At 34.8% G+C, this 25373-nt stretch overlaps 1 protein-coding gene across 2 annotated transcripts in view; it reads left to right on the top strand.

Annotated features, from left to right (window-relative positions):
- TBCK (TBC1 domain containing kinase) overlaps positions 1-25373 on the top strand; it is a gene marked incomplete at its 5' end in the record, with an annotated part of 228033 nt that overhangs the window by 178074 nt on the left and 24586 nt on the right. For both annotated transcript variants that reach the window (XR_014296711.1, XM_082653866.1), the window contains 2 exons: positions 10327-10502; positions 18075-18234. Coding sequence is in view for 1 of the 2 variants with exons in the window: in XM_082653866.1 (XP_082509992.1) it covers positions 10327-10502; positions 18075-18234 (336 nt within the window). The remainder of the gene's footprint in view (positions 1-10326; positions 10503-18074; positions 18235-25373) is intronic.

Here is a 25373-nt window from a genome sequence, read left to right as displayed (position 1 = left end):
GAATCTCTACAAATGATTGTCTTGGGCACTCCCCATCACTTGCCTTGTGAGGGAGGGGGGAGTGATTTGAGTGTCCAGAAACGCCCACTCCTCTACCCTGCAGGATGAGAACAGAAGGGCATTTTATCTTGAACAAAGGGGATGCTGGGATGTTAGTTGGAAGTAGTAGAGTAATTTCTGTCCCTTCTCAGCCCTGGGGAAGACATTGGTGGCTTTTATTGGCAGTTTCTATTATTTGGTAGCACATTAGAACCTCTTTGTTTCAACCTAGGGACAACAGCATTCAGCATCCTGTTACACATGCATGCATTTATTTATCAAACATTTCAGCACCTTCTCTGGGCAAGACCCTCTCATCTCTTGCTATGAGAGATACAGAAGAAATCTAAGAAATTTAAGCTATTGATATACCTGGTTCTTTGTTGTCATCAGCATGTTTATATTGATCCAGTCTCTCTCCTAGAAACATGATATGTCACTTGAAAAGATCTTTGAGTAGAGTTTTGCTTTTATAAGTTGTCCTAAAGAGTGTTTATTTTCATCGTGTTGAAACATACATTAATACATGATTAGTCCTGTGATGCTTCCTGCCTTATAAACGTGCCTACTTTTGCTTTTCATGCTTTCTAATTTATATTTCCACCTTTCTTTTAGAAGATTATCTTTAGTATTACGGGTGGTGTTCCAATTCCAATTATTCGGTGAAATTTAATAGTCTTTCTGAGTGTTTTTGCCCAAAATTAAGGTAGATCTCTCTATATATGAACTGTATGCAATGTGTGTCACTTCCTTTGCTGCCTTATTTTAGGTTCTAGAATTATAAAGTAGATATTTAATAAACGTTACTTTGCTTCCAAAGTGAAGAGATTTTAAAATGACTCAAAGAACCAGTACTGTAGACATTATGAGGTCATCCTGTCCCTGAGAAAATCCCTCAAAAGCTTTAAGAAACGATCAAATCTACCATGTATCTTCTGAAAGCAGCACTCCTGGCCTCATTTATACCCAGGTACTATAAATATCTTTTGGAATCCTTAATTTCCAAGTGGCTTTAGAGAGAGTAATTATTTATATTAAGATTTTATCCCTCTTTCTCACCCTCCCCCTAAACACACACACACACACACACACACACTCACAAACACATACACACAAAATAGCATAATATATGACAGTTGCTTCCTTCCATAATGAAGGGTGTTTGTTGTTTTGTTTTTAACCTTCTAATATACATTATGAGTATGATAACATATAGAGCTGTTTCTGAGTGCAGTATCAAAATATATTACTCTTAAAGGAAACACAATTCTTGCTAAGAAAAATATCAGCCATTTAAGGCAGTAATCTACTAAGTAATTTCTACTATCTTACATTAAACAAGGAAAACTTTATAATTATTTAGTGATGATAATGTAATTTACATTTGTGTTGGTAGAAGTTTGGAAAAGTATATTAAATATTCTTCCACATAGCCAACAGGTCCTTTTCTCTAAATTCTTCATACATCTGATGAAGAGATAGATAAACATCAGTTTATTCAAATATTTCTTCATGCAAAAAACAGAGTAGTCCTTACCAATGAAACATTCCAGTGAGCTTCAAACATTTTTTATTCAATTGTCTATAATAGCTTTTGTGTGTCTCTTTTCTGAACTTGAATGCATGAAAGCCTGCCCTACTTGCTGATCCTTTTTTTTAATCATTTTAAAACTTATCAAAATTTAAGAATAATAGTGATTTTATTGTTTTTCTTTAACATCTCTATATGTTTTCTAGTGCCAGATCTGATTACCTGCAATGGTGAATATAGCCATGAGTTCTTATTTGTGAAGCCTTTTTATATTGCTGTATATATTTGAAAAGAATTGTCTTCAGACAGATTAGATTCATAGTTATGAAGTATTTAAGAGAAGTATATAATAGTGCTGGTTGAAAGCAATCATATTTTTATAAATGTTTAAATTTTTAAAAACAGCTCATGCTTAATTATTAAAATTTAAAAACAGAAAATCACTAAGGAAAAAAACCACGTTAATTCCACTGACTCAAAGGTTACCACTTTTACCATTTCTATGCATTATTCTTATATATATGAAAATACATGTATACACACATGCATGTGTTTACACACACACTCACATAGTCACTATGATATACATCACCAAGCTGGTATCTTGGTGAATTTATTGTTTTATAGGGTCTTCTTCCCCTTGATAATATATCCTGAATATTTCCTCTACTAAGTAGTATTTTTCTAAAATATGATTTTAATGGGTGAATGATATTTCTTTATATGAATTCATTGTTACTTATCCTATCACCTTTTATCATGCATTGACATTATTTCCAGTTTTTCATAATTTAAGAAAAACTATGTTTGATAAATATTTTTCCATACTACTTTGTACAATCTGTGATTATGTCCATGGAACAAATTTCCTAAAAGAAATTTCTATTGCATGCATATTTGAAAGTTTTTAATGCATATTACTAATTTTTTCTCCAGAAAGTTTATGTTGATTCACACATCTAAAACATGTCTATTTTATTTTACTTATTGATTTTTACTGAAGCATAGTTGATTTACAATGTTGTGTTAATTACTATGTACAGCAAAGTGATTCAGTTATACATATATATACATTCTTTTTTTTAATATTCTTTTCCATTATGGTTTATCGTAGGATATTGAATATAGTTCTCTGTGCTATACAGTAGGACCTTGTTGTTTATCCATTCTATATATAAAAGCTTACATCTACTAACTCCAACCTCCCAATCCATCCATCTCCCAAACCCCTCCCCCTTGGCAACCACCAGTCTGTTCTCCATGTCTGTGATTCTGTTTCTGTTTCATCGATAGGTTCATTTGTGTCATAGTTTAGTTTCCACATATAAGTGATATCATATGGTCTTTGTCTTTCTCCTTCTGACTTCACTTAGTATGAGAACCTCTAGTTGTTTGTATGTTGCTGCAAATGGCATTATTTTGTTCTTTTTTATGGCTGAGAAGTATTCCATTGTATATATATACCACATCTTCTTTATCCATTCATCTGTTGATGGACATTTAGGTTCTTTCCATGTCTTGGCTATTGTGAATAGTGCTGCTATGAACATAGGGGTGTATGTATCTTTTTGAATTATAGTTTTGTCCAGATATATGCCCAGGAGTGGGATTGCTGGATCATATGGTAGCTCTGTTTTTAGTTTTTTGAGGAACCTCCATACCATTTTCCACAGTGGCTGTACCAACTTACATTCCCACCAACAGTGTAGAAGGGTTCCCTTTTCTCCACACCCTCTCCAACGTTTGTTATTTGTAGACTTTTTAATGATGGCCATTCTGACCAATGTGAGGTAGTGCCTTATCGTAGTTTTGATTTGCATTTCTCAAATAATTAACAATGTTGAGCATCTTTTCATGTGCCTTAAAATGCATATTTTATAGTTCTTCCCTACACGCTTACTGTCAGAGTTTAACCAACAGCAAAAGATTGTAAACTCAAATTAGGATAATTCAAGAATGGTTATAATAATTAAAGAGATAATAATTACAAAGGTATAATAGTTACAAAGATAATCGTGGAATGTTGGTGAAAATATAAGAGATAATGCAGTAAATTATGAACACTAGCGACAGCCCTGTTACCACCTAAAGGCCAAAAGGGATCAGGGAGAAAGAGGTTATCAGAACATGAAAAAGGAGAAGCAGGTAGAGAAAGCCATCTTGAGAGGAACAGTGACCTTTGGTCAACAAACATAGCCAGGCCAAGGTGACTTTTCGAGTAGGGAACCAGGGGAATATATATCCTGACCTTACTCTCCCTATTGTCTGTACCACCTTAAAAGCCAGAGGACCGAGGGTCCCTCTTGTAGTTGCAAATAGAATCTTCCGCCCAGCAGAGAACGAGGCAGGAGCCAATGGAGAGTGAATCTGGAGGGACAAAGAAAAGATATCCCAGAACACTTACCTACTTTTTCTATTTCTATGATTGTATATACGTTTTTCTAATATTTCTATGATTGAGGTAAAAAAGTTTTCTTTACCTATTTGTGTTTATTTTGCCAAGTATATGTATACATCTCCCCTCACTTCATTTTAACTGAGCAGATTTTTTTTCTTATTGGTTTGTCTTATTGATTAAAAGAGTTCTTTATATAATAAGGGCATCTTAAATTTTTTTCATGTATATTTCTCTTCTTTAAGAGTTCAGCTTTTTCCGTATGCTTAAAAATAATTTTAGTCATCAATACTTATTCTTTTGTGATTCCAGTTTTTACACATAATTTTTTGTTCCACTTATAAATCATTTTGCTTTGTAGTATAAGATAGAAACATGATTTTATTTTACTCTAGGTAATAAATGATGCCAACACTATATCCTAAATAATATACCCTTTCCCCCAGTGATTTGATATGGAATCCTATTCTTTTACCAAATATTTATATGTATTGGAGTCTGTTTCTGTGCATCCCATTATGTCCTGTTTGTCTTCTAGTCTATTCTGGTGCAATATCATGTGGTATTATTTTATACAGTTTTAACATATTACAATGTATTATTTTTCAACATTTTCTTGACATTCTCACCTATTTAGTCAAATGAACTTTAGAACTTATGTTTCAAAATCAAAAAGAAAGATCCTTTTAGAGTTTTGATTAAATTGTAATATATTAATACATTGTTCTGAGGAAAAATAAAGATCTTGTAATACTGAATCTTTCTTTCCAGATAGCATTTTATGTCTCTCAGGTTTTTCAAATGCCCATCACAAAACTCTTTCATTTTCTTCAAATTCTCTTATTTCTAAGTATTTTGTTTTGGAGGAGTATTTTGATATTGTGATTGAAAGCTTTTGCTCCTTGTGTTTTCTTACTGGCTGCTGCTGCTGTAGAGAAAAGCTAATGATTTTGTTGTATGTATGTTGTAACTAAAACCGTGCCAAATTCTTACCAGTTTTATTGGATTTTCCTCTGATTATTCTAGATTTTCTAAGAAGACTATTGTCTAAGAAATATATATTTTTCCAATATTTACACTCAGTATTTAATTTTCTTATTATCTCCACAGCAACTTTCATAACAATAAAAATAATAATGCTGATAGCTACAATATTATTTCTCCATTTTTATTTTAATAAGTCTGCCTCTGTGGCTCATCATTAATTAGAATGTCAAATATTTGAGATAAAGAACATCTGCCTTAATGAAATCTTTCATTGTTCTAATTAACTTGCCTTCTGATATGTGTTTACCATGAGTTTTTCTAAAATTGGGAATAAATGTGAAGTTTTATCACATATGGCTTTGTGTCACCTACAGTGATGATTACATACTTCATATCCTTTGACTAAAGGTGATGAATTATTTTTAAAATTGTCCTAATATTGAACCGTCCTTCATTCCTGGAATATGCCCTACTTTGTCATAGTATGCCATTCTTTTAAATTGCTACCGCATTCAGTTTTCTAGTTTTGAGATTTTTTAAGAATCTATATTCTTAAGGAATATTGGGGGTGGTGTTTAATGCTATCTTTGTTAGATTTAAGAATTAGGTTATGGTCACTTCATAAAATAACCTTTCAATGTTTTCTTTGCCTTGGAACAGTTACAAGATAGAATTGCTTCAGGAAAAAAATGTGTTTGGCACCTTTCTTTAAAGTAATCATTTAAAAACTTTAAAATTTTACCTTTAAAATTTACAAAGTCTATTCAATTTTTCTGTGACTTTTGAATACACACACACACATATCATTCATCAGTTCTCTTCAGCTCTACTTAGGCCTATGGATATTTAGGTCTATTCAGATTTTATATTCTTTTATTTTTTCAAATATTTTTACATGCTTATATTCTTTCTCATTTATAGATAATTAGAAAGGAAGGAAGGAAGGAAGGGCGATATATAAAGAAAATATATAGAGAAAGGAAAAATATAAAAATATGTTTGTTTATATTTTTCTCATTTCTTATCAGGCACACATTTCACATACAGGTTTTCCAATTTTATTGATATTCCCCAAAGTTTCAACTCTATTTTTTTAATCTATTTTTTCCTTCATTCATATTTTTATTATCACTAAATTATTTTGCCTACTTTCCTAGGGATAGTTTTTTGTGTGTGTTTATTTTTTTGCCTTCTTTATGTACACCTAACTTCTTTCAGTTAATTAGAGTACATTTTGTAAGCTTATATGGTAGCAACTGTCATCTTCAATTTTTCAGTTGAGGAAAGGACAGATGGCTGTGAGAAATTATTGAGGCAGATATAGATTTCAGTGTTCTTGATTAACCATTACAGTGCCCAGAGGCTAGAGAGAATCTTATGATTTGCCATCCCTGAAGAGTCTGTCTAGTAATCCAGACATAACAATAGACTCTGTAATGTTATTTAATCATATTTTTATTCACTCATTCATTCATTAAATATCTATTAAGTTTTTTTGGTTCCAGACCTTGTGCTATCTTTTGGAGATACAAATATGAAAAGACACAGAACCTGCATTCAAGGATGTTGTAAGTCAAGAGGAGAAACAGATGATGTATTACAAGTATAGTAATTACTATGATGGAGGTATATACATGTTGTTTGGGAAACATATACATAGCACAAAGTTACTCGGGAAAAGTAATAGAAGACTTAGAAAAACCATTTTATTCATTTATATTCAGCAAATATATTTTAATATCTTTTATGTGTCAGATAATTTGCTGAGACCTGGGGAAGACATAGGCATAAAAGTCATTTTCCTTATCCTTGAGGAGCTCTCAGTCTAGTGGGAAGTAAATAATCCTATTATAATAAAGATGTATACCTGATACCTATGCAGACACAGAAGAAAAACTAAGTAAGACTGCCAGGAGTCAAAAAGACTTTCTTTACAGAGAAAATAATATTTGAGCTGATACTTGTAAGGTGAGCAGGGATTTATTAGATGGACAAAGTGCGGCATTCTAAGCAGAGGGAACAACATGGGCAAAGGTGACACAGTGGTATAAAAAGGCAAATAGTCTGCTAATGCCAAAGTACATGGTACAAGGTGGTAAGGGATGAGAAAAAAAGGTGAAAGATAACAAACATTGGGCTTCCCTGGTGGCGCAGTGGTTGAGAGTCCGCCTGCCAATGCAGGGGACACGGGTTCGTGCCCCGGTCCGGGAGGATCCCACATGCCGCAGAGCGGCTGGGCCCGTGAGCCATGACCACTGAGCCTGCGCGTCCGGAGCCTGTGCTCCGCAACGGGAGAGGCCACAACAGTGAGAGGCCCGCGTACCGCAAAAACAAACAAAAAAAAAAGATAACAAACATTTATTGAACTCTGACAGTGTGTCAGACACTATTCTAAATATTTTATATAGATTAACATTTAATTCTTACAGCAGCCTAGGAGGATTCAGATAAATGCTGTTATCCCACTTTATAGATGAAGAAATTGGGCAGAGCAGTTAAATACCATGTCCAAAGTCACACACTGATGAATGGGCAGCCAAGATTTGAGTCCTGGGAGTCTGACTCCAAAGCCTATGGTCTCCTGCCTATTATAGACAGAGACCAATTTATAAAAGGCTTTATATTCTATACCAAGGAATTTGGATTTCACTCCATCAGTGTCTAGAAGCCATGGAGGTGTATTTAATTATAAAATTTACATGATGGGATTTTTATTTTAATTCATGGCATTTGGCATATGGATTAGAAGGGATAACTTTAAATGAAGAGCGAAGCAGAGAAAAAAGGAGGCAGCAAGAGGGGCAAACAGCTTCTACAGTCCATGTAAGGGATGATGAAAGCCCTGAGATAGAGCAGTGAATCAGGCAACAGATTCAAGTGTTATTCTGGTGGAATTTGGGGATATGTTTGATGGGAATGAGGAATAAGGAAGAATGAAGAATCGACGATGATTTTCAGATTTCTGTCCTGGGTAACTAGATTGAAGTTAGTGCCAGGACCCATGACAGAAAATATGGGAAGAGTGTTCTAGATACTGGCTCTGTATTCTCATAGTTAATATGCCAGGCATGCAAGGATTTTTAAGTACCCGCAAATCAGTCAGTGTGATATACCACATTAACAAATTAAAGAATAAAAACCATATGATTATCTCAGTAGATGCAGAAAAAGCTTTTGAAGCATAAAAAAGTTTCCATTTATGATAAAAACTCTCCAGAAAGCAGGCATAGAGGGAAAATACCTCAGCATAATAGAGGCCATATATGACAAGCCCACAATTAACATCATACTCAATGGTAAAAAGCTAAAAGCATTTCCTCTAAGACCAGGCATGAGACAAGGATGCCCATTCTCACCACTATTATTCAACATAGTCTTGGAAGTCCTAGTCACAGAATCAGACAAAAACAGATGAAAGGAATCAAAATTAGAAAGGAAGAAGTAAAGCTGTCACTGTTTGCAGATGACATGATGCTATACATAGAAAATCCTAAAGACACCACCAGAAAACTACCAGAGCTCATGATGAATTAGGTAAAGTTGCAGGATACAAAATTAATATATAAAAATCTATTGCATTTCTATATACTAACAATGAACTATCAGAAAGAGAAATTAAGGAAACAATCCCATTTACCATCGAATCAAAAAGAATAAAATACCTAGGAATAAACCTACCTAAGGAGGTAAAAGACCTGTACTTGGAAAACTATAAGACACTGATGAAAGAAATTGAAGATGACACAAACAGATGGAAAGATATACCATGTTCTTGGATTGGAAGAATTACTATTGTTTAAACAATCATATTACCCAAGGCAATACACAGATTCAATGCAATCACTATCAAAATACCAATGACATTTTTGACAGAGCTAGAATAAATTTTAAAATTTGTATGAAAACACAAAAGACCCCAAATAGCCAAAACAATCGAGAAAGAAAAACAGAACTGGAGGAATCATGCTCCCTAACTTAAGATTATACTGCAAAGCTACAGTAATCAAAACTGGTGCTTGCACAAAAACAGACACATAGATCAATGGAACAGAATAGAGAGCCCAGAAATATACCCACACACCTATAGTCAGTAAATCTACTACAAAGGAGGCAAGAATGTACTGTGGACAAAAAGTCTCTTCAATAAGTGGTGCTGGGAAGAAAACTGGACAGCTACATGTAAAAAAATGAAATTAGAACATTTTCTAATACCATATACCAAAAAAAAGTCTACCATTTCAGACTCCAGGTACCATGACAAAGTCATTCTCCCAGTAGTTTAATGAACACAGTAAAATACCTGTCTTGTTACCAGGTTTGGATTTTTGCTTGCTTGGTTAGCATTATCAGTAACACATCCAGATAGCCCTTTCAGAAAGCCCACTCTACTGAAAGATAATTTTTATCAGTAACGTTGCTAAATAAATTCTGACTCTAGGTTAAAAATAGAATATTAATTTTTTTTAAAAAGTCATTCTCATACCAATTGGTTTCTGATGTTTGGATATCTAAGTTTAATATAATTGTATGTACAGGTTCTTGGGCAGAAATGATAAATGATAATTATATGTACAGCTTCTTGGGCAGACATTTTCAGAGCTGTTCTATAGTTATTCTAAATTCTTGTCCATTGTCAATAAACAAAGTTCCATGAATTTGAAACCCTAGTCACACAGGGAAATACTGATGTCAGTGATACTAAATAAGACGTAAATTGTATAGAGGAAGTTTTACTTTTATGCCCCTAAGTGGATATTGTATAATGAATAGTAAAATTGCATATAAAACTGTCTAATAAAAGGAAAGCTAGATTCTGTATTTTTATAATTATTTTTTTAAAAAAGCAAAGTGGTATAATTTGTCCAAAATATAACTTACTAATCTACTGAAGTTAATTTGCAGAGGAACATGCTTGCAACATACTAAAGTTCTTTGCTGATACACACAAAAAATTTCAGAAAGTTATGAATTTGTCAGTGACTCCTCTCTCCTTCTGTTCTTACCATTTCACAAGGCAATCGGTCTTTCCTTTGAAAAAACTCCTCACATATGATGCATTTGTTTAGAACCAACACCAAGGTCAAATCTTTCTTAAATCAGTCAGTTCTGCCTCATCTCTTTCTATCACATTTGAGCCAGGAACTTGTAGTGAAGCAAAAGAATAATGCTTTCCTATATGTGTGACTAATAAAAAAGTAAACATCAGTGGTAGGGAATACAGTTACACAGTACACTGCTAAAATGAGATACAGTTTCCTGTTCTCCCATATGCTATAGTAATTGATATAAAAAACCTGAAGATATTCTGTACTGGCTATAGTTTGTCTCTCTATAATGTTCTCAATGTTTGTGTTGTTTGTGCATTTTTTTTCAGTCAAGAGAATCCATTCCATTAAATGACCTAAAGTCAGAAGTATCACCCCGGATTTCAGCAGAGGACGTGATTGACTTGTGTGAGCTTACAGTGACAGGCCACTTCAAAACACCCACCAAGAAGACAAAGTCCAGTAAACCAAAGCTCCTGGTAGTTGACATCCGGAATAGTGAAGAGTATCCTTTACGCCTGAGGTTTTAAAGGGTGGCACTGCTTCATTCACATTGCTTCCTTTTAACTTAAAGGGCATGTGGTAGGAACAGTGAACATAGTTGGGATTCCTCTGAATTCAGATAGCTAAATAACTCTCAAACTGGTTGCCAGAACAGACTTGCATAATGTTTCATAAGATAACATTACATACCAGAAACCTTAAAATATTTCCCAGACAACACCAGAATAGTGGGCTATTTTCTTGGTTTTTGTGTTTCACTGCTGTATATTGCTGTTCTTGTGGGAATCCTTCCTGGTATAGATAAAACTTTAGCAAAGATGAAGCGTAAGTATTTACTTTGTCTACCTCATAGCCTAGAGAGGAAAGTGAGCCAGATCTCAACACTGAACTTTTATTTATTATAATTTTCAAAATATTGGCTTATAGAGAACATGTTAAAGTATCTTTCACTGACATTTTAATATTAAATGTACCATAACTTCTGGTGGTTTTGCTTGGCATTAAAGTATGAAAAGTTACAAAATAGTAATAGTTCAGTCTTTCTCCTTATATTTTCATCATCTGTCAGATTTTTGTAAAGCTTGCCTTGGTACTCTATACTCTAGAATCTAGGTAAATGATTTTCAGATATTTTTTGAACCAGGTAACTCCCTTTTAAAATAAAATCTTTCTTAAAAACTCAATATATAAAATATAAATGTAGAAATTTTTTACAATTAATTTTCTTCATAAGTTGGTGGGAAGTGAGACTAAAGTAGGCAAAGGCCGCTTATAGAGAATGTTGCATAACATGCTAAGAAGTTTGGGTTTTATCCCATAGGCTGTGAGAATATTAGAGAATTTTAATCAGGTAAGTGGCATGCTCAGATTTGTGTTTTAGAGAGATTAATGCAGTGGGAAGAAGGATGAGAATGGAGGTAATGGTGCAGGCAAGACTAGAAGGATCGAATCGCCCAAAGATTTGATGTGCATAAATATTCCTTCATATTTGCAGTCACAGAGAGTGAGGTCTCTAGCTTCACACTGAAATAACCTAGTTTTACCAGGCCCTTTGGGTTGGTCTCTGTGCTGGAGAAAATCCAGGAAAATGACTTCTGTTGCTGTTTCTTTCTTTTTTTCTCATACTGTATTTTGACAAAAGAGAATTCTATATCATGGCACTTACAAGTGTTGATAAGTAGTGGTGCCACTAGCTAGGAAGGCCAGGAGGCATTTAGCGTATTTGCAGCTGCCACTAGTTACTCTAGGTTTGGCTCAATTCTGAAATCTATTTACTCAACAAATATGTTAGATGTATTCTAGATACTGTATTAAGCATTGTAAGACTTTCATAGATGAGATAAATAGAGATCCTTCCTATAAATTAGTTAAAGTCTTGGTGGAAGTCAGGTACATTAGTATGTTTTACTTAAAATCAAATTGCTGTCATGAGAGATATACAGATACTGTGGGAAGGGAAAATTTCATGGAGAAAACTCTCAAAGCATGGGTAATACTTGAACACTCAAAAATATGGAGAAAAGCTATTTAGGCAGAGAAAAAGACAGGAGCTAGGCAGAACATGGACTGGAAACAGCATGTAATTCAGTTTGGCTGGGATTGAAGTAAATAGTTTAGTTCTATTCATAAGGGCTGAACTGAGAAATTTGGGCTTTGTCTTATAGGCAGCCATGGAAGGTTTCTCAGCATGGATGTGATAATCAGAGCTGTGTTTCAAAATTTCTAATGTAACATCGTGAATAAAATGGATTTCCAAGGGAAAAGGTGAGAGTTGGAGAAAACAGAAAGCTACTGCGATAGTCTAAGCTCAAGGTAGTGAGTGTCTGAAATAGGCAAGTGAAAATGGGACTAGAGATAGGAGGATGCTATTTATTAGTACACTACAGTTGAATATTGCCACTATTGAGATGACAAAAGTGAGGTTTTAGACTGACTTGGGGACGGTGGCGCTGTTCAAGGAAAGGAACAATAGATTTAGCAAGAAAAAATGATATCTAAAGATATAATTTTTATATCAGTTAATGCTATTTAGTTATATAATAGGAAACTTTTGGCTTTTGATATATTAATATTAAAGGTATAACATTTACTTTGAGCTCTTTAACACTAATTATAATTAGCTAATATAGCAAACAGACAAGACAACATAAAAGTACGCATACCTTCAGAAGTGGTCTGGTAAGATACTAGTATACTTTGTATAGAGGTATGATGTCACTAAATGAGAAATGCTGTGCTCTTTTTTTTTTTTTTTTTTTTTTGCGGTATGCGGGCCTCTCACTGTTGTGGCCTCTCCCATTGCGGAGCACAGGCTCCGGACGCGCAGGCTCAGCGACCATGGCTCACGGGCCCAGCCGCTCCGCGGCATGTGGGATCCTCCCGGACCGGGTCACGAACCCATGTCCCCTGCATCGGCAGGCGGACTCTCAACCACTGCGCCACCAGGAAAGCCCAGATGTGCTCTTTTAGGATTTAAAAAACATGAGATTATTTCTGTGTTGAATTTTGAGCCATTAAATATCTTAAAGGAATTTTAAAATCTTTTAGTAAAGTGAAGAATTTTTTCTGGAATATGAACATTTACCTATGTAATTTACCTATATGGTGTACCTATTTTGTTCTTAGAACTGATATGTTTTTCTATCTGCTTGATTAAAGTATGATGCATCTACTTGTCGTACTTTTATATAGACTGACTTATGAATACAGGAAAGTCTTCGTATCTTAGAAACTACAAGATAATGCATATCATCCTCACCTGTTAATATTGTTCTAATAAACCAACTCTTTTTATCACAAAAAAAATTTAAGGTACAAACACCTGACTTGGTGACTGTTATAATAACTAGATGCTTTTTTGGTTTTTTTATAGCTACTATTATTCCATGGAAGAGATTTCATTGTAATTACTGCTGACTTCTTTAATCATGTCTTGTATCTTTTAATTCCTTCAAAGACATCATCAGAAATCCTAATAGCAAAAATGTCTTATAAACATTGAAAGGTAAAAAGCTAGTGTGTGTGCCATTGTTTTTTATTGTGGTTTTTGCCAAAACCAATCTGAAAATTATGGTGGACATTGTTATAAGTACACTGTCAAGATGTATATATGATTGAGACTAATTACCACATAAATACTTGGGCTTCTATTGCCTTAATACTCTCTAAACTGGGTATTTTGAAGCTGAAGCTTTTTAAGTTTACAGTATAGTGTCTGTCTGTTGGGTAGTACACTCACTATAGAACCTCTTTAAGTGTGGGTATTGTTTACCCCATGCCTGTGTTTATGCTGGCAAGCGCTGGCTTTTCTAAATGCAAAAGGCAAATGCAAAGAGTCCAAATTTTTGTCTAGAATATGAGGAAAGCAATGAAGTAACAGTCGTAATCCTAAAATATATATTGTTGCATGTTCGTCTCTAATACTACCTTATTATTAAGAACATATACATACTTGTCTTCCACTGCAGTACAAGGAAGTAAAACTTCCGTCCTTAGAACATGGAGAAAGTGCTTATCTCAGTGTATTCTGTATCATTTTGCTCTTCTTGCCATGTTTTGCCCAGGATTAATCAGAGTCACTATATGTCAGAAATCAACTTCTGTTTTACTTTACATATTCTGTCCAATTAACACAAAATGTACAGAATCTATTCTGTGCTCGTTTTTCAAACACGTAATATTTTATTATGATTATGAAAGACTCAGAAAGTTAAAAATAGTATTCAGCTGCCTACCTTTACAGTATAATCTGACAGCCTCTCATGTGTTTAGAAATTGCCTTAAAAAGTTCTACTTCATCATGTGATGTTTGTGTCACATGAGAATTTCTAATGTAGGCAGTGAAATGTAAATAATCACCAAGGAAACAAGATCCTTAAATAACCGAAATTGTCTTCATTGTCCAACTTACTTAAAAAGAAAATGTTCATTGTAAATATATTAATGTGTAACTAGGCCAGTCTCGTTCTCCTCTGCTATTTGCCAGTCTCACAGTTAAGGATAGCTATTTACAGGTTTGACCACCCTGTCTACAAGCATTTGTGCTTACCCAATCTTATTTGCACTAGAATTTTTATGACAAGAGTGTTCTTGGATGAGTGCTTTTATATGTCTTCCAGGATTTTTTTGCTTGAACTAAACTAAGAATAGGGGAAGTATGGTTTAAGACATTTTTTCTTTTGTGTCTTATCTTCCAAAGTGTTAAAATAGCCTGAAAAATGTTTGAAAAAGTTTTGCATTTTGGATTATAACTTTTCTCTTACCCAAAAGACTCTGTTGCAATCTTACTTTGTCAAGCATTTTAACATTTAATCTAGTGGTTTTTTTAAAAACATCAAACCATAAAGCACAAAAGAAAATTCTAGGATAAGTTTATGACATACTTGTATGACATACTAAAGTGTTCTTTAAAAGCACATAATAAATTCGTGATATTGAACCCACAAAATCATCTAGATGCTTATCTATGATTTTAGATACAGATATTAGATATTGGGTATTTGGATACCGATGGGTACTATTTTTAAACCAAATATTTATAGAATTTATCTTGTAAAATAAATAATTTTATTTCTAGAGTCATTAATTTTTTAACATCTGGCTGAATAAAATATATATAGAAGGCACTCAAATGTGATTTTACATTGTTAAGCTTAACACAGTCTGAGCATTGTCTTTTATCTTTTATTTTGATTTTGAAGGGAGAGAATCTAACTGGCTCAGCCTATCTGACACAGGATATCAGCCTGTGTCAGATGTCCACCTTCATTCATCCCCTCCCTCCTATCCTGTCAGTCCTGATCGTGGCAGGATCACCTGATACAAACATGACAGCCTAGGCTCACCCTTTCATCAGGGTCAGTAGTTGAGCTCCTTTCAAACAAGAAGGTGGGAGGTGGGCAGGCAGTGCAGACATGTCTGCTAGAGCATTTGACTAGTATAGATTTGTATTGCTTTTGGTATTCAAAAAGCACTAGAAAGGAAAAATGTTCATGGTTGATACTGGCTGTTTGATAAACACAGAAAGTCTCTCTGCCAGTTGATTCAGACTAGCAGATGTAGATATATTTGCTGAGAATAATTGAGTTGTTAGGTTCAGAGTTTCTGAAAAATCAATTATTTTTATTTTAAGGTATGTCCTTATTGAAGATTAAAGTGCTGTCGGAGTAATTATATGCTGAGTACAAAGTCATTTCTGTTCATGAAAACTGCAGTTGATATTTTGAGTATTGAGTAATTATAAATGTTTGAAAAACTAGTGCTGTTGAAATTCAAGGGTGATCTCCTTATGACCATAAATTCTCTGTTCATTCTAGAAGACTCTAATTAAACAGTATACACTGAAATGATAATATTTATTCTACCTTTCATTTCATTTTTCAGAACTTTTTATGTCCTTTCCCTCATTATTAATGCCATATGCCTTCTTTAAAGAAGAAAGGATGAAGCAACAGCTGACTAGAAATTTAAGATACATGTTCAACCTCCACCATCATTCTTGAGAGTAGGAGCCTCAAATTTCTCCTCTCTCCATTAATGAGGGAAAAAGAAAGACAGAGAAACAAGAGAAGTAGTATTCTAAAGGTGAACCTACAAACTGGGGCAACTGAGAAACTGTCATGTCAATAAATAATTATAATTTTCCCCCTTCTACAGGAATGACAAATGAGTCTTTTTGGGGGGTTGGGGGAATATTCGTTGCTTGTGACATAACTTTTTAAAACTCTACGACTTTTCCATTTTTGTAAAGAACACATCTAAAGTGGAAGTTTAGGAGAAAATGCTTCTATTGAACACAAACATCTCTTCATGGTCATTATCAGTGATTGTTAGGGAAGAGATGAGATACTGCCTACATGTCTTATAAACTAATCTTTACATTCACTCCCCTTCTAACCTTTCTCCACATTGTTGCCAAAGTGCAAATGTGATCTGTTACTTGTCTGCTTAAAATACTTTCTGATTTTCATTGCTCTAGGATAAAGACCAATATTAACAACATGATCTGCAAGGCCCTGTATGATCTGGCCTCTGCATCCATTTCCAGGCTCATCTTATCTCATGCTGTCTTTGTTCTCTACACCAGTACTGGCCTTCCTTCCTTTCTCCTGATTGGTCATGTTCCTCCCCAATATATGCCTGACATTTCTGCCTGAAAATGTTTGTCCTTTCCACCACCCTATACCACCTCCATTCCATCCTGTTGCCTAATTAACTTTTATTAATTATTCATATTTTACCTTGGCCATCACTTAGTTCCTTAGCGGAAACCTTCCCTGTCCTCCCCAAATTGATATATCCTATCAAAGCATCATATACATCTCTTTCAGAGCAGTTTTCGCAGTTTTTATTTTATGCTTTTTTGAGAAGTTATTTGATTAATAACAATATTTCAGAATCTTCCTCTACAGACTCTATATGAAGAATCATCTTTTTAATTTCACTTTTTAAAATTGTACTTTTTAATTACTTTTGAAGGAATATTTTTTTCTTTAAGATCTTATATTTCTAAATATTTTAAGCTTAAGCTTTTAATTCCAAAATTACAAGTAATAGTCAATGAAATCATTAAAACCGTTCTAAAGTACAAATATAGTAAAACATCACCCCCTTTAGAGAACATAAAATTGGAAAGAATGGAAATAGCTAAGTTTACTTGAGAAATAAACCAACAACAGAAATGTTTCCAGCCAGTGCTAATGACCTCTAACAATTCTAAATAGAGTCCCATTTAGCAGTTGCTTGCCCAGAGTAGATAAGCTTTTGCATTATCAAGTTACATCTGAGAATATCCATTTGGCTATATTTCAGATCTTTAAAATAATCATAATAATAGTAATGAACTGAAAACCATGAATATTGTACAAGCTGTGTGACTGCCATTTATTTGTTGCATTCTGATCACTTTCACAATACTTCATTTAATCAGGAAAGTCTTTATATCTTTGGCTAGTCTTCTTCCTTTCACTTGTTCATTGCATTTTCACATTTAACTTTTTTTTCTGCAGAGGTGCCTTACGTTGTTTAACTGAAATACTCATGAGCATAGAAGATGTTTAGAACTGTCAAATGTTCAGAAAAAAAAAGAGAAAAAAGTAAAACTGATGAATAACTGAAGTAGTAATTAGTAAAAGTTTATTGTGCACACACCAAAAGACAGTTTGCAAACCAGGAGCGGTGGAACCAAAACATGGAGTGAGGCTCAGAGGTATATTGTTGAAAAGCAGCAGTGACTATTTTTCAGCAATTGGTTACAATATTAGAATTTTCTTAAAGGGAATTGGTTAGTGATCATCTCATATCAATTTAGGGGAACAATTTAAGTTTCACTTATGATTTTCAGAGATATAAATAAGTGACCCAGGTCAAGTTAGCCTCACTTGTCTTGCAAAATAAGCTAAATCTTCACTTGTATGATTAAACTGGTTTCGTCTGCTCGGAATTTTCAAGTCTGGTCTCCATTTGTGTTTGATTTTAATGGTACTGTCTTCTGAGAATCAATTACCTCTGTGAGCTTCTGTCACAGATTCAAGTCTGCACACAAATAAATGTTTTCCTTAACTTTTTTTCTCAGTTTTATTCGGGGTCACATTTCAGGCAGCATCAACATTCCATTCAGCACCGCGTTTACTGCGGAAGGGGAGCTTACCCAAGGACCTTACACTGCCATGCTCCAGAGCTTCAAAGGGAAGGTCATTGTCATCGTGGGGAATGTGGCAAAGCACACAGCAGAGGTAAGTGTACGCAGAAATGTCATATGACATCATGATGAGCTTTTTACCTGCCCACTGCAACAGATTGTCTAAAAGTGTTTCTTCAGAAGCTGGTTGCATATCAAATGAGCTTTGAAGATCTGTCTATAGTCTTACATAAAAGAGATTGTCTACCTTTTCCCAGTAAAAGAATTCAAGCTTTTTTCCTCATTATGCAGCATCAGGGTCAATACTAAGCTTAGGAAACTTCAAATGATAGCCTAAGGTGTTTTGTTTTAGTTTTGGTGTTTTTGTTTTTATCTACTTCCTGAAATTACAAGAAGTAGCTTCAATTCCTTCCATTGTAGAAAAACACTGGGGCTTGATTAGAGGTTGTGAAAGCTGACCATGATAGAAGTTGTTGTATTTGGGGGTTTTGTTTACTATAGGCTCAAAGCTTTATGATGATAGAGAATTCAGGAAGGATATCAACTTTCAAATATGAGGACTATGAAACAATAAAATGACCTCGCTCTCTTCTGGCTATGTTCTTAAACATTTTGAAAAATAAAACAAAGAGTAGCTTTTGGAGGTCAAAAACATCACCTTTATTTTTTATAAAAGGCAAGTTAGAGAATAGGGAGTATGAGAACCAAAGGGGCTTGTTTACAAATCCCCCTGTCAAACTTATCAAAATGTACACTTTGAATATGCATGTTGTTATATGTCGATCATAGCTCAGTAAAGTTGTTTTAAAAAAACGTATCTAGATGTAGGCAACATTAATAAACCAGAACAGGCCCTTTTTCTAAAAGGACGGAAGAATCTGCCCCTGGCAAAGTAACAGAGATAGTTTCCTCCCTGCAGATAGCTTATGCAAATAAACTGAGTAATCCAGAATGGTGATCAATGGAAATATAGTCAAGTAAGAACTTTAAGACTTTTGGTCCTAGACCATTTTAAGCATCCAATAATCCTTGTCTCAGAAGTACAGAGCTAATGGTAGTATTGGCTTTTGTTTGTTTGGTTGGTTTTGTTTTTTTTTTTTTTTTTTTTTTTTTTGCGGTAAATGGGCCTCTCACTGTTGTGGCCTCTCCCATTGCGGAGGACAGGCTCCGGACGCACAGGCTTAGAGGCCATGGCTCACAGGCCCAGCCACTCCACGGCATGTGGGATCTTCCCGAACCGGGGCACGAACCTGCGTCCCCTGCATCAGCAGGCGGACTCTCAACCACTGCGCCACCAGGGAAGCCCGGTAGTATTGGCTTTTGACACTAAATTAAAGCCATCCTTGATGAAGAAGCTTAATTGACCAAACTAAAGCATATCTGAGTGGATATTAGCTATAAATCTTAAATCACTCCCCTTCTTTTACATAACTGTATCTAGTGTCTGACAGGGAATAATCTAAATATACCTGTTTCAGAGAAAGTATAGTAAATGACTAATATGCAATTTTAATAAGTAAATGAGGACATTTTAGAACTAAAGCCATGGTATCTGAATTACTTTGATGTAAGTTTGTTATCATTATTTTACTACCACCACAGTACTGCTGCTGCTACATTAATCTGTATTGTCATATCATTCCAATGAAAAATATCCATTTTCAATTACAATGCATATCAATACATTCAACCCATAGAAATACTGTTGAGAATCACATATTTCTGGATTCCCCATAATATATAGCCTTAGGAAGAAATCTGTACGGTGATAATAATCCCAATTATTGACTGGTGTTTGTGTGCTAAGCACCGTGATAAGTACTTTCATGTGTAATCTCTTTTTATTCTTCATAACAATTCTATGAGGGAGGCATTATTGATTCATATTTTATGTATGAGGAAAACTGAGACTCAGAGTTTATCTAATTTGTTTATGTCAGAGCCAGGACTGCAACATGAGTCTATATGACTCTAAGCCATACCCTTAACTCAGTGAGCAAGTAAGGCTTTTGAGTCTGAATGCTGCCGTTTGTCCTGTTTTTTAAAAATAGACTTGTTCTGATTTTTCACAGATCACAATAGTTCCTCCCAGGATATGAACCCAAGGCCTGAAATAAACATTTATGCTCTAAGTGCTAACAAGCTTAAGCCTCTACTTTCATAAAGCATTCACCATTTGGAAGATGTATCTAATAAGTGGACCTGTATAACTGAATCTTCTTAAATATGTCAAACGTTTCCAAACATCCCACTCATTGTATTAATCTCCAGATTTATGTTTATTCTGATTTTACTTTATCATAAAGGTCAAAACACATACACAAATAAAAGGATAACTCATTTCTTTCATTAAATAACAAATTATAAACCATTTGTCATGTTGTGAAATGCTAGTCTATCACAGTGTGAATAAATTTAAAAGTTCAACATATGAAGGAAATCTGGAAGCAAGACTATTTAGATGAAGTAATAACAGTATTTGAAAATAATAGTAATAAGTGAAGACCCATCACATTCTGAATAAATTAGCCAACGTCTTGCTTGTCAGAAACCAGATGCTATCATGAACAGTTCCTTCTTCCTCAAACTCTCCATGATTATTCATGCTTGTAGACAAGTGACTGAACAAATTGCATGCTCAGTTATTAATGCTTCAATCCAACATCAGGAAATAATTTTTGAGAAACAGTTTTAAATATCTGTATAGAGATGTGTCAACTGAAAAAAATGTACAGTCTAAAATTTGAGAATTATGTTTTATTCAGTGGACTTACTGAGGACTTAAGCTGGGGATATAGCCTCTCAGATAGCTCTAAGGGACTGTTCCAAAGAGATAAGGGAGGAGCCAGGGTATATAGGAATTTTTGCTAAGAAAAAAAAAAAATGTAGTTGAACATCAAAAGATTATTGCTAATCACAAAAACAGACATCTCAAGTTAATGATTTTAGTGCTTTTCTGTGTATGGGAAGATGCAAGAGTCCGGGCTTATTGAAATTATTCCTTTGATATGCATCTTAACTGCCTTGGGCCACTATTCTGTTTTTCTCCATCCTGAATTCCCCTCAGGGTGCATCATCACAGGCTGCTGCAGTGGCTAATGGCTTTATGGCTGCAACATTCTTTGTTTACTGAAATGGCTGGTGACATTCTTTATCCACAGATGTACATTTTTTTAATATAAATTTTATTTATTTATTTTTGGCTGTGTTGGGTCTCCCTTGCTGTGGGTGGGCTTTCTCTAGTTGCGGCAAGGGGGGGCTACTCTTCGTTAGGGTGCACTGGCTTCTCACTGCAGTGGCTTCTCTTGTTGCAGACCACAGGCTCTAGGCACTCGGGCTTCAATAGTTGTGGCCCGGTGGCTCAGTAGTTGTGGCTTGTGGGTTCTAGAGCACAGGCTCAGTAGTTGCGGTGCACGGGCTTAGTTGCTCCGCAGCATGTGGGATCTTCCTGGACCAGGGATTGAACCCGTGTCCCCTGCACTGGCAGGCAGATTCTTAACCACTGCACCACCAGGAAAGTCCCACAGATGTACTTTTAATAATTTTTCTCATCATGGGGCTAAAGAGAACTTTAGATATTCATTTGCTTATATTGTTCCATCATCTTTTTGTCTGCTGTACAGATCTGTATGACTTTACTAATGCTTCTTCCCCTCCTCACCCTCCCTTTAAGTTGGAAGCATCTAACTTAAAGCATATTTACTGAATTCTACTGTGTGTCCATGGTTGTACTGGATATCCTCCATTTGCCCCACCTCCCATCATAGATCCATTCTCCACACTTCTTCACCCTGCTCTCTGCCCCAGATGGCTGACCTTCATGTCTTCTGGCTTCCAGTTGTTGAGCTTATGGGGAGCTCTGACAAGTTATGGGAAGGAGGGAGGTCAGGATATTTATCCCCCTGGATCCTTCCCTCAAAATTTTCTCGGTTTTGCTGTGTTCCTCTACTAAAGGTTAACACTGCTCTCCAGTAAGCCTTCTCTACACCACTCTCTTTCCAGCCCCCGGTCCCTTTAGCTCTAGGGGTGGCAACAGCTCTGCTTTTTGGTAGTGCAGGTTTACTACACCATCCCTTATGGTTCTCTTACATCCCACCCATACCCTTGTAATTAATCTCATTGTAAGTAAAACCCCCTCAATTTATCCTCAGGGCTTGTTGGAACCCTGACTGTTACAAGGATACTATTTAAATGTATGATTTTTTAGTCAGACTACATTATCTGCTCTGTTCTGTTTCTTACTAGCTGTTAATTTGTGCAAATTGCTTAACTTCTCCAAGTCACCACTGATTCCTTTATAAGATGGGGAAAATAATACTTACCTCATGGCATTGATGTGAAGATTTCAGATTAGGCAATAAGGTTCAGAACAAAGCCTGATAGTTATAGGCACTCAGTTGATTTCACCTATTAATTTTATTTTCCATCACTATAATTTGCATATATGTGAATTTAATAAGTACTGCTTTATGACAATAGTATAAAAGTTCTAGAGTTTGGGAGTAACATCAGCAAAATGGCAGAGTGGGCAGCTCTAATCTCCCATTCCTCCACAGAAACACTGAAAACAAGTAGAATCTGTACTTTGTTGAATAGAAGTGGCAAAAGCAGGCATCCTTGTCTTCTTTCTGACCTCAGGGGAAAAGCTTTCAATCTTTCACCATTGAATATGATGTTAGTTGGATTTTTTTCATATATAGCTTTTGCCACATTAAGGAAATTCTCTTCTACTTCTAATTCATTGAGTGTTTTTATCATGGAATGGTGTTGAATTTTATTAAATGTTTTTTCTGCATCAATGGAGATGATTATAATTATGATTTTCCCTCCCTTCTATGAATGCGGTATATTATGTTGATTGATTTTCTCAAATGTTTAACTATCCTTGCATTCCTAGTGTAAATTCCATTTAGTCATGGTGCATAATCCTTTCAATAGGCTCCTGAATTCAGTTTGCTGGTATTTTGTTGAAGTTTTTACATCACTACTTATCAGTGGTATTTGTAGTTTTCTTTTCTTGCAGTCTCTTGGTCTGGCTTTGGTAGAAGAGTAATGCTGATTTGTAGCATGAGTTAAGAAGTGTTCTCTCCTCTTCAGTTTGTTGGAAGGGTTTGAGAAGAATTGGTGTTAGTTCTAGCCAGAGCAATTAGGCAAGAAAAAAAAATAAAAGGTATCAAAATTGAACATGTGTTAGTTTCCTAGGGCTGCCATTAAAAATAACACAAACTGGGTGGCTTAATGCAACATGGATCTAGACGCTAGAAGTCTGAAATCAAGGTGTCAGCCATGTTCCTTCTGAGGCTCTGGGTGGAATCTTTCTTTGCCTTTTCCAGCTTCTGGTGGTGGCCAGCAATCCTTACCACCCACAAAATGGTAGAAAATATTTGTAAATTATATATCTAATAAGGATTATTATCAGAATACAAAATCAACACACAAACATTAGTTATATTTCTATTCATTAACAACTCCTATAACTCAACAACAAAAAGACAACCAAATTTTTAAGTAGGCAAATATTTAGACATTTTAGACATTTCTCTGAAGAAGGTATACAAATGTCCAATAAGCACATGAAAAATACCTGACATCATTAGTCATTAGGGAAACACAGATCAAAGCCACAGTGAGCTACCACTTCACACCCAAGTGTTGGCAAGAATGTGGAGAAATTGGAACCCTGGTGCATGACTAGGGGAATGTAAAGTGATGCAACTTATGTAGGAAACAGTTTAATAGTTTAGCTATTCCTTCAAAATGTAAACATAGAATTACCATATTACCAGCAATTCCACTCCTAGGTAAATACCCAAAAGAATTGAAAACATGGGCTCAAACAGAGACTTGTATGCCAGTGTTCATAGCAGCATTATTTACAATGGCCAAAGGTGGAAACAACCCAAGTGTCCCCCAACAGATGAATGAACAAAATGTGGTATATACATATAATGTGATATTTTTCAGCCATAAAAAAGGAGTGAAGTTCTGATATAAGCTACAACATGGATGAACCTTGAAAACAGTTTAAATAAGCCAGACACAAAAGGACAAATACTCTATGATTCCCCTTGTATAAAATATCTAAAATAGGCAAATTCATGGAGACAGAAAGTAAATTAGTGCTATTAGGGGCTGGCTGGGGGATGGGAGAATGGGAGTTTTTGCTTAATGGGTACAGAATTTCTGTTTGGAATGATAAAGAAATTTGGAAATGACCAGTGGTAATGGTTATATAACATTGTGAATTTACTTAATGCCACTGAATTGTACACCTAAAAATGGTTTAAATGGAAAATTTCATGTTATAAATTTTTATATTGACTTTTTTTAAGTTCTAGGGTTTGATGTCTTCAGGATACCCCACTGTCCTTAATTCATCTAAGCCCTACAATTTTTAGTCAAACAGTAGTGGAGGATCTTTCATGAGAGCTGTTCTGATCAGGTCTCATCTTTTTCCTCTGTGGGTATTAAAAACAAAAACAAAACAGTGATTTCCAAGCAAGTAGCAGCTTTTCTTCTAAGCTGAAATCAGTGCACTTTAACTGGCACAGTCCTATTTTGAAAAGATTAAGAAAGCCATAGTTGAATACTGTGAGAAGAAAGCAGAGATGCCAATTCTAGTCGGTATGGTTACAGATTATCTTTACAAATTTTTATGATTTTTATGTCAAACCCATATTTGGACTTGGGAATTTTCTGTTTGCAAAATGGTAGGCACTGATTGTAATTTTTCTAGTTTTACATCTTCTCTTAAAACCTAGTAATAAAGTTAGACTGAAAATTCAACAAATGAAAATATTAAATGAAATCAAGTATAGTTCAATAAAAGGAAAAGCTCTCAATATTGGAGTTACAAGTAGCAAAATATTGAACAACTCGAGAATAAATGAACCACTTGTCTAGAATATGATAGTATTAAAATCACTCATTTGACATACAAATTAGGTCTAGAGTATTTTTGTAATACAAATATGAAGGAAGTACTCTCCAATGACCAGATGTATTGAATGTATTATCTAAAATCACATAGAAGACAGAACAAATCTGAGAAATACTGCTTATTCATGTACCTGAAAAACTATATATAATCGGAAGATATACTATACTCTTTTAATTATGTATTCATTAACTATTTTTCCTGTAATTACAACTGATTAGCAACTTTTTGCTATGAGATGCCTTCTTTACAATTACCACTTCGTAAGACTTCTGTTTTGGGCCTAGCTCCCACAT

The sequence above is a fragment of the Grampus griseus genome, assembly GCF_964374135.1.
Source record: "Grampus griseus genome assembly, chromosome: 4".
In the NCBI taxonomy this organism is placed as follows: Eukaryota; Metazoa; Chordata; class Mammalia; order Artiodactyla; family Delphinidae; genus Grampus; species Grampus griseus.
The sequence above is the reverse complement of the archived record's forward strand: the minus strand, read 5'-3'. Positions and strand labels throughout refer to the sequence as shown.